Source organism: Belonocnema kinseyi, chromosome 9 (assembly GCF_010883055.1).
Source record: "Belonocnema kinseyi isolate 2016_QV_RU_SX_M_011 chromosome 9, B_treatae_v1, whole genome shotgun sequence".
In the NCBI taxonomy this organism is placed as follows: Eukaryota; Metazoa; Arthropoda; class Insecta; order Hymenoptera; family Cynipidae; genus Belonocnema; species Belonocnema kinseyi.
Genome location: NC_046665.1, coordinates 104,560,685 through 104,571,780, shown reverse-complemented (window position 1 = coordinate 104,571,780; position 11,096 = coordinate 104,560,685). Strand labels below are relative to the sequence as shown.

At 29.6% G+C, this 11,096-nt stretch overlaps 1 protein-coding gene across 2 annotated transcripts in view; it reads right to left on the bottom strand.

Annotated features, from left to right (window-relative positions):
• Window positions 1–1,050: 1,050 nt before the first annotated feature.
• The window catches only part of LOC117179684 (T-box transcription factor TBX20-like), a 95,571-nt gene continuing 85,525 nt past the window's right edge, over window positions 1,051–11,096 (bottom strand). The window contains exons 5-6 of one of the 2 annotated variants that reach the window (XM_033371708.1): window positions 6,148–6,224; window positions 1,051–3,155 (exon numbers count right to left, since the gene is read on the bottom strand). In XM_033371708.1, the coding sequence (XP_033227599.1) occupies window positions 2,585–3,155; window positions 6,148–6,224 (648 nt within the window). In that variant the 3' untranslated portion in view covers window positions 1,051–2,584. The remainder of the gene's footprint in view (window positions 3,156–6,147; window positions 6,225–11,096) is intronic. The other variant, XM_033371709.1, reaches the window with a different exon arrangement.

Sequence of the window (11,096 nt, the reverse complement as noted above, 5' to 3'; positions counted from 1 at the left end):
TAAAAACTTCAGAAATTTTTTGAAATATCCTAAAATATTTAAAATTCTGCAAAATATTTTAAAATCCTTTAGAGCTTTTTAAAACTCTTAGAAATCTTCGGAATTTTTAAAATACCCGTATGTATTTGAAATCTGTTAACGCGACTAAAATTATTGAAATTATTAAAAATGGCTTGGAATCTTTTGCAATACCGCAAAATATTTTAAATCTTTTAAAATACTTTAAATCTTCTTGAAACTTTTGAATACTATTCGAAATCTATTCTTACTCACTGTGCAAAATTCAAAATTTATTTATAAACATTCAAATTTCAATATACTGTATTATAAGCTTTAAAACGAAAACTGCAATGTTTTAAATAAATTGCTTCATCAATTTGATGTTTCTAAAATTGAAATGTCCAGAAAATAATTCTAAATATAATTCATTCATTTAAAATTAGTATCTTAAAATCGACTTTCTAGCCAAACGAATTTTTAATGAATAATATTTAAAGGTGAAAAAGTTTAATTTTAAAGCTTTCACAGTTTCAAAATAAAATACTTAAAAATAAGGTAAAAAAATTTCAATTACATTATTGAAAGCGTTCGAAATAGCACAATTTAAAATTCACAATTCAGGATTTCAAATAAAGAAAATGGTCCTAATTCGTTTAAATGTAAATTGAAATAGCTTGAAATTAATCAATAAACCATTTTAAATCTTTATTTTATTTATAAGTCAAATAATTATATTTTTAAATTTAAAACTTTCGAAATGATTCTTTCGAACCTAATAATTTGACTCTGGATTTTTCAGTATGAATAGCGGGACCTGGAAAAGGGAGGATTTGTACAACATTTTCCGTTTCATTTGATCGTTTTGAAATTGTTAAAATAAATTTAAACAAATTGGTAATCGAAAAATCTGGAATTCCATATTTAAGATTACGTATGCAATTTTATTTCTAGTTTTCAAAATTAATTTAAAAAAGATAATACATAAAATAAATAATACAAAATGAATGTATAGAGGAAATATAAATCATTTTTTTTATACTCGGTATAAGAGTTTATTGGGTTTATTTACAAGGGAGCAGCTCGCACAGAAATGGGTATGCGTTGTTTTTTTTTCACAATACAAGCGTTAACAATATAACGATCTACGCTAATGCTAATCATTGTAGCGATAAAAATCGTAGTTCCCAAGCAGAATAAAAAATGTTCTAACCTTTCCATTTTTTAGAGAAAAAATTCTTAAAACCTCTATATAAATATTTGAAATAATTTACCGTGGGTTGTTGATTTTTGAAAATTTGGATGTTTGAAGGATTCTGTATTCTTTTTGAGAACTAATATCGATTAGAACATAAATAACGATAACAATAGGCCATGATATGAAATATACAGCTTATATTACACAAATGGAGGCAAGATTACCTATCGGTCGTATATACAGTACTCGTTGATATCGACGTAATCCTGTTGTTTTTTTAATCCATGATCGACCCAAAAACTATTTTCAAAATTAATATTTACATCAGTAAAAACTGATATATATTCTTTCAAATAAATTTTTAAAATAGTTATAAAAAAGCAAATAGTCTTTCAATTTTTACATGGCACCTTTCAATTGATATGAATTGCTATGCTTGAATAAATAAATTTCTTAAAGCTTAAATTTTCGGAAGCTTAAATAAAGTTTGCATAAATATAAATGAAAGCAATTTAGAGTTTAACTCTTTACCTAATGATTACAAAATTTAATTTAAAAAAGTGTCTTTTTAAAAATTAATCATTAATTTTGAGATCTTTTTTTACTTGAATATTTTTATTTTCTAGGTTCTATATCAAAGTAAGGGAATTTTTCATTTTTAAAGTCGACCCTGGACGTTTCAAGAATATACTTAAAAGTTTGTCTATGCGTAAGTTTATGTTTAAGTACATAGTATTTGCGGGGTCGAATTGGAACGAATCTCGTCGAGTCGAATATTTACAATGAACGTACTCAGTACGATGGTGGCACGACTCGTGAAGGCCGTTTGCGAGGTAATTTTCAAGTACAACGCTTCTCACTTCTCCTTACATTAATCTGCCCCAAATTTATTTATTTTAATTGCATTTTTTTAGCCTAAAGAATAAACTCTCACCAAGTGCCTTTTCCACTAAGCGCCCTTTTCACCAAGCGTCTTTTGCTCCAAGCGCCTTTTCCACCAAGCGCCTGTTCTCACCGAGCGTCCTGAGCACCGCATTATATTCACGTGCACAAGCCGGTGCCTGTCTGAAACAAGCACGCGTTTGGTGAGGAATACGGCCCAGAGCAACGGGCGCTTGGTAAGAGTCTAATCTAATAACAATAATTTAATATGACAAGAGAGTCCATTCTTTGCTACAGAGAAACTTTCGTTTACATATTTCCACGTTCAAACAATTTCCATTCCCCCAAAAAATTTCCAAACTAATATTCACTAAAGAACAAGCCTTCCAATCTTCATCCCATCAACAATCTTATTCCTGGTCCTCTTTCAAATTCTGGTTAAAACTCTGACCCAGCTCACCAGAACCCTCGAAATTCCTTCGACGAGCCTTGGCCCTAAATCCTCCACTACGAAGGAGATAAATCCTGAGCCTCTCTGCAGAGACTCTCCGTTGGAGAGGGGGTGGCTCTCCTCGAAGGTGAAGGTGAAGGAAGTGCAGGGGTTGAAGATTTAGGAGTGGGGGATGTATGATAAGGAGAAAATCTATGATGCGAAAGAGCCATGGCGGAAGGATAAAGAGGTCTGGGTGCTGCAGGACCAGAGGGTTGTTGGGTGCTGGATGCAGCCAACTGCTGTTGCTGTTGATGGTGAGCTGCAGCAAAAAGGGTGGGGCCAATTGACCCCCACCAGAGATGGCCCAATTGCTGTCGCTGCTGCTGCTGGTGACTGGAACTCGCTGCTGCTGATGCTGCGCCGGGGTAGACGAGAGTGGGGTTAACCAGGGCGTAGGGTGCTGCAGCAGCTGCAGCTGCCCTCAGGAGAAGTTGCGACTGAGCAGCCCAGAGGGCCTTTTCTTCTAAACTTAGGTTATTGGCTGCCCCGGCCTGCAATTGGTCAATCTCGAAAGGAAACCGGTGGGGGTACCTCTGCAGTTGCTGCTCAGCCAACATCGTCTCCATCGTCTCCCTGAAAGGATAACTGCTCGATTATGTACGTCGTCTCTTTACTAGAGGGACTGAATTTAATTCTAGGTTGGGGTAAATAAAATAAGGAGGCAGATTCAGGATGTTGTTTGGTTATTAGGGGTCATTCAAAAACCACGTCACGCTATGTTGAACACCTTTTTCTCCCCTTCCCTTCTTCGTCACATACTATGCAATACTGCCTCCTTTACCCCCCCCCCCCCATGTCAAACTCTCTTCTTTGGTTCCATTTTATAAGAGCATAAAGTAAAACAGACTCGACATGCCAAACTATCTCAAAACAGAAGAAATCGGGTGATTTTTGTCCAAAATAGAGAAATAATTTGTTATAAGAAAATGAATGCAGAAGTTCTACGCTGAATTCAATCTTATATAGCCCCTTAAGTATTTTAATCAAATATATTGCATTTTCATAATGAAAAAAAAATTTTTTACCAAAAGAGATGAGTTTTCAATGAAAGATTTAAGTTTTTAAGCTGAAAAGTCAAATTTTTCAGAAGACAGTTGACTTTTAAATGCAAAAAGATAAAGATGAATTTTTAAATCGAAAGAAGAATGAACTTGATTCACAAACAGATGTATGTTTAAACAAATAATCGAATCTTCAATTTTCAAAAATTAGAAAAGAAGAAGGCTTTATAAAAAAAAAAGTTGCATTTTTAACCAAAATAATTAAATTTTCAACACAATAGTCGAATTGGTAACCACGTAGTTCAATTTTTCGACGCAAAAAGATTAATTTTTAACCAAATGGAGAAATTTAAAAAAATTAAACGCTACTAAAAAAGAACCGTTAAATTTTTAACAAACTAATTAAGTTGTCAAAAAAAAGTTTCAATTCAAGCAAAAGAATTAAATTTTAACAAATTAGTTGAATTTCAAATTTTAAACAACTAATTAATTTCTAATAAAAAAAAAATTATTAACCAGAAATAAATTAATCAATACTTTAACTAAGAAAAGATTTTAATTACTATTTTCATTAATTTTAATTAAAGTAATTTCAAACGAGGAATTTTCAACCAAGAGCAAGTATTTTTCAATGAAAAAGTGAAGTTTATAACAAAAGAAAATATTATTCTTAAAAAAAGCAGTTGTATTTACAAGAAAATGGTTGAACTTTCAAGCAAAAGAGACGAATTTTTAAACAATCATTTAAATTTTCGAATTGCAAAGACGAATGTTTCAACAACAACAAAATTAACTCTAATCACCAACAGATACATTTTTAACCAAGTAGTCGAATCTTCAACTCAAGAAGAACAAAAAATAAAAGACTATTAATAAAAATAGTGAAATTTTTAACAAAATAAATGAATTTTCAAAAAGTAGTAGAATTTGCAACCACATAGTTCAATTTCTGGACGTAGATAAAGGATAACTTTTACATAAAAAAAGATGGATTTTTCAGAAAACAGTTAATTTAAAAAAAAAAAAATAATTAAATTTCCCACAAAATAGTTTGAATTTAAAGAAGCTAATTAAATTTCAAAAAAACTAGTCGATTTTTCAACTAAGTCTACAAGCAGCTATAAGTCTTCAACAATGAAAAATAAATTTTTAAGAAAGACGTTTAACTTTATAACAAGTAATTGATCTTTCAATAAAAAAAAGATTAATTGTTAACCAGACCTATAATAATTAATATTTTGCGCATGAAAAGATTTTAATTTTAACATTTCAATAAAAATTTTAACTAATTTCAATTAAAAACATTCGGAAAGATTAATTTTCAAGCAAAAGAGACGAATTAAAAAGGAATCATTTGACTTTTCAAACTACAAAGATGAATTTTTAAACAATAAAAAAAATTAATTCGAATCACAAACAGATGCATTTTTAACCAAATAGTCGAATCTTAAAGTCATAAAGGCAAATTTTTTACAAGACAGCTAAATTTCCAACTAAAAACTTTTCTGCAAGAAAATATGAATTCTTAATTCAAAAAGAGGAATTTCCACAAAAGCAGTTAAATTTTTAAAGAAAATAAAACTTCTTTAACAAAATAGTTGAATTTTAAACAAAATAACTGAATTTTGAAGGATTTCATCAAAAAGGACAATTTTCTGTAAGAAAGAACACTTTTCAACAAAAAAGTTGAATTTTTAACAAGTAAGGTAAGCTTTTAAACAAGTAGTTGAATTTTTAATGAAAAATATTAATTCTTTACTAGAAATACAATAACTGATATTTCAACCGACAAAAGACTTTAAATTTGAATCAATAACATTCGAAATGATAAAAATTTCAGAACAAAAGTAATAGTTGATTTTTTAAGCCGATATTATCAATTAAAAAAAGTCTTTTTTTCAACAAAATACTTGAATTTTCTGTGATGGTAATGGAATTAAAAAAAATAGTTTTAAACAAATTAGTTCAACTTTTAACCAAGAAAATCGATTTTCTCTGAAAAAAACACGAATTTACAACAAAAAACCTAATTTTTTTACTAAAAATGATGCATTTTCAATCAAAAATAAAATATTAGAATTTTCAGTGAAAAAAATTAACTTTCTGTAAAAAAAGAAACGAATTTGTAACAAAATAGTTCAATCACCAACCAAATTGTAGAATGTTTAACACAAATAATTATTATTCGCACCCCTCGCCCTTGGCAGTAGGACGTAGTTTTTGAACAATCCCTTTGTCAGCAATAAAGGTGGCATTAATTAAAATTTAATATCGAGAATGATTTCTTAGATATTTAACATTGGAAAAGTGATTCAATCAAGCATTGAGCTTTGAGAAACGGTAAAGGTTAAATAAAAATTTACACGGCGTATTATAAAGCCTTGAGAGGCGTAAATCCATCAAGTTCTTTGTACGAGAGGATCCTCTCGTGCCTTATTGGAAGATGCAATTCTTCATCAAATTAAGTACCAATCGAGGATTTGCCACTTAATACGACTCGTAGATTCCCTGCTACTTTCTAATCTACTCCTTATCGTATTTCTAATCATTTACTTGATTAAATACTGCAAACTAACCTTTCAAAATCCGTCAGTCGAGAAGAGTCCCTAAATCCTTTAGCAAATGGATTGCTGTCGATTTTCAGCTTTGTGATCTGAAAAAGAAAAAAGAAATATTTGCTTCAAAATAAAATTTTTTAATAAACAAAAGATTAGAAGAATAAATTTCTCCATTAAAAGTGGTTTCATTAACAAAAAATAAGCCATAGATTTGATAAGTTAATTCTAGTCAATGGGGATGATAGCTCCTTTAAAGTACTTCCTTTCGTTATCTGTATTTGCTGAATCGTATTCTTTTTTATTTCCTCTACATTTGTTTATGAGTCAAGATTTGAAGCTGAGCAGCTTACTCCGCAATTTCTAGTGAAACGCGACTTTAGACAATCGTTTCTCCAGAAATTTCTGAATAATCTGCTTGTCTTCAAATATGGGCTGAAAATTAAAAAAAAAATATTTTCTGAACATGAATAACCAAGTTTTTGGCAAAATCAAATGCATACTTTTCATTCGATGCGCTTGAACATCCTGAAATTTCACACTCTTGATAACAATTTGAAAATCTTGTTCAAGAGTTATTATTTTTCATTGAAGAGTCAACTGTTTTTATGAAAATTTGTATTTTTGGTTCGAAAATTATTCCGTTTTGGTTCAGGATTTTGTTGAAAATTCGTATTTTTTCAGTTTTGCATTTTTTTTCTTTATTGTATGTTTTTTTCAGTATTTTTTTTGTAAATTCGTTTTTTTTGTTTGTTGAATTGGACTGTTTCTGGATTAGAATGAACATATTTTTGACTGAAATTGAACTATTTTCATAAAAATTCATCTTTTTTAATTCAAAATTCCCTTACTTGGTTGAAAGTCTAAATTTAAAAAAATTACAATGTTTCAATTCAATTGTTTGGACTTAATTTAATTTATTTGAATGTAAAAAATATGATTTTTTGTTGTTAAAAATTCTATAATATAATTGAAAATTTTATTTAGTTGGAAATGTAATTATTTCGTTTAAAATTATCTTTTATGGTCAGAAGTTCAGCTAATTGGCTAAACCTTCTACTGCTTTGTTGATAAATAATTTTTTGGTTGAAGATTCCTCTTTTTGGTTGAAATTCTATCTATTGCATTTTTTGAAAATTAATCTTCTGTTCTTAAAAAGAATATTTTAGGTTAAAGTATTTTGCTTAAAAATTATCTATTTGGCTTAAAATGTAACTATTCGATTTTTTGTTGAAAATTCATATTTTTTTGTTGAACTCAACTATTTAACCTCAAATGTACAACTAATTGGTATTTTTATTGAAAATTGATCATTTCTAGTTGAGAATTTATTTTTTTGGTCGAAAATAAACTTTTTTTCTTAAAAAATCACATTTCCAGTTGAAAATTCCACCATTTAGTAAATAATTTTTCTTTTTGGCTTTAAAATTCAAGAGTCGTTTTAAAAATTAATTTATTTTGTTCAAGTTGTTTTCTTGGTCAAACAATAATTTTCTTGCCAGAAAATTAGTCTTATTTTTTTGGGATTCACTTCATTGATTTCAAAATTAACTTCTTTGTTAAAAATTCGTTTTTTGTTTTAAATAATAATTTTTTTTTATCTGAAAATTACACAACTCTATTTTCCATCAAAAATATATTAATTTATATTTCGACTTCAAATTTGAGAAGTTAACTCTCTTTTTTATTTTTTGATAGAATTTTGGTTCAAGTTACTTTTTGGAGGAGGGGAAAGTAGAAAAAATACGGTTATCAACGAGGTTACAGCAGGGCGTGGGGGAGGACAGTCTAAAAATTTGTTGTTTAATTTGAAACAATTTTTTTACAACGTAATAATTATGTTCCCACTTTTATGAACAAAAAAAGATCACACGGTATATTTTTTTTAAAGCAAGTGTCGACTTGGCCCCACTGCTGAATTATCCCCACTGCCGACTTATCCCTACTGCCGACTTATCCCCAATGCTGACTTATCCCTACTGCCGACTATCCCTACTGCTAACTTAGCCCCACTATCCCTAATTTATGGACGATGCCTTACCATCACTTCAGAAAACCAGCACTCATTCGCTTTGCACTTATTTCACTAATTGGATTTGAAATAGGACAAGTCAGAGGTTTCTTGAATGATTTTCGTCTACTGAATTTCAATTTTCAATTTTCAATCCACTATAAAATGGACACTTTCCAGCTGAAGTCAAGCCTACAGACTGTAATTGGCGAACCGAGTGAATGAAAAATTCAACTGCATTCGGCCTTGCACTCACGTGGCAAATTGCAGACTCGGTGATCTTATTATACGAGTGCAGTGGCTTCACTGCTAAATTACGTCACCCGGACGGCAACGATCCGTGTCGGAAAAGCTTCGTCTAGAAATGCCATGTACCATCGATCGGGAGTCAACGGCTCGTAAAATTAGTGGGACTAGTCGAAAAAAAGAGAATTGCTTCAGAGCGGTTCAGATAGATACAGAAGGGGATTTCTCCCATGTGATTGGGAACAAAATGACCCTCACACCCCATCCGATTGTCGTCTAAAAATATCTCCCTTATCAGAAAATGATGGTGCGAATATAAATAACATTAAATTCAATCCAATGTATCATTTAGAAAGGTAGAAAATTAACTATTTTGTTAAAAAATAATATTTTTGGATGGAAAATTCAATCTTCTAGAAAATTCGTCCTCTTTGCTTTGAAATTGAAGACATTTTTTGTTCAAGGAATCTGTATTATCATCAGAGAAAAACAGAAGTTCTTATAGTCTTTACAGACTGGATGGTGCTATAAATGAAGAATTATTTAAATTAAATTTTTCGAAAAAATATAATCTCCTTTCACTCCGTTGGCAATCGAACCACAGAACTTCCTACAGCTCATCGGGTGCTTTCCCATTAAGCTACTAGACAGATCATCCAGTCTGTAAAGACGTTAAGAAATTCTGTTATGCTCTGATAATAATACAGATTCCTTGAAAAAATTGACTTGTAACACCTGGAATTATAATGCGTCTATTTCTAAAGAAGGATTCTTCTCTGGATCTCTCTAGTAGCTTAATGGGAAAGCGACAACCGGCAATCGGAAGTTCTGTGGTTCGATTCTCAGCGAAGGGAAAGGAGATCTTCTTTCAGACAAAATTTAATTTAAAAAATTGTATTGTTTAATCTTCCAACTTCTTATCAGCTATTTTACTTCTACGAAGACTTCTTACATTAAAATAATAGTCTACATTATATTGTATTTGGTCAATAGTTTGCTATTATTTAAAAAAGGTATCTCTTTTATAGGGGAAATCCTTTTATTAGTATTTTACTAATCTAATATTCTACGAAGCTTGAAAAATATTTTCGAGAAATTTCAGCAAAGGATTTGTAGCTTTTCTAAATCCCAGTTCGTGACATTAATGCTCATCCAGGGAGGATATAAGCTTATAAGCTTTCTGACCGGAACCACCTGTGTATCCGTTTCATTCATGGGTGGCCTTTTGGGGTAACGCGAAACTAGGGTGGTTCAATTTTCAATAAATTATTTTGCTTGTGGGTGTTCCTGCCAGTTGAGGAAATATTTCCTTAAAAAACAAAACTTCTAGGGTCAGGGTTAATTGGTGTTTTTTATTACCATATCCTTCCTAAAATAAACAAATACTTAAGAAGCCGGAAAAACGCATTGCGATTTAAAATGAAAAAACTTTCCTATCCAAGGCAGGGTGGTCACAAAACTTTGTGCATAAAATTGCCTGATTTACTCCTAACCGATTTCTCATTGTACCTAACCATAAAAAAAGATCAAAATTCGAAGCAATATAAGGTGATGGGCGAGGTAAATTTTTAGATTAATCTAGGATTCCCAAATTTCGCAAGCACGCCAGGCGAAGAGATTGTTTTTAATTTTAATTTATAAATTAATAATTTCTGATTCTCAGGAAAAGTGACTAATATGCATTCATAATGTAACTAATTTTATTTTAATTTAAAAATATTTTAAAACATTTGATGAAATATTCAGTAATTTCAGACGAAATCAAAGAAACTTCGGATTAATTCATAACATTTCAATTCAAATTAAATTCAAGTTAGATTTAAATAAATGAATAAGAAATTTAAAAATGTAATTGGTTTAACAAAAAGTAAAGTGAAATCAAAAGCATTGATGGAAAATGAGAAGAATTCGAAAAGATTTATAAAAATTCATGGTAAATTGAAAAAAAAGTTAAATAAGAACAATTCGAAAACATAAAAATGTTCATTAAATTCAGTAAGTCTTAAATGAATTTAAAAAAATTCGAATGAATTCAATAGAATTGGATGAAATTTCTAAGAATTTAAGGTGAGTTTTAAAAAATTCAGGATAAGTTAAATAAAATAAATTACAGAAAATATTCTAAAATTTCTTTGAGGCTTTGAAACCCTAAAATCTCGTTAAAAAATTCCGTGAAATAAATAAAAATATTATACAATCTTGTGAAATTCTATGAAATCTGATATTTTTTGAAATTTTATAAAATTTCCTAATGTACCTTTCGAGATTTGAAATTCCTTAAAATCATCAAAATCCTCTGAAATTTACTAAGTCTCTTTAAAATGCCTTGGAATCTTTTACAATGTCCTAAAATATTGAAAATCATTTGAAACTTTTGGAAACTCTTAAAATACCTTGAAAGTTTTTACAATGCCCTAAAATCTTTAAAATCCTTAGGAATACCTACAAAAGAATAAAATATTTTTATAATTTTTAAGAATCTATTAAAATACCCTTAAATATGTCAAATCTTTTTAAATCTTTTAAAATCCCTTGCAGTTATTAAGCTCTCAAAAATTTATTGAAACTTTTAGTAATACCCTAAAACGTTTAAAGTCTTTTGGAATATCTTCAAATTATTGAAATTTGTTTAAATTTGTTTGAAATATTGTAGAATACCTTCAAATATGTAAAATCTTAAAAAATTATTAGCAGTTTTTTTGGATCTCGAAAA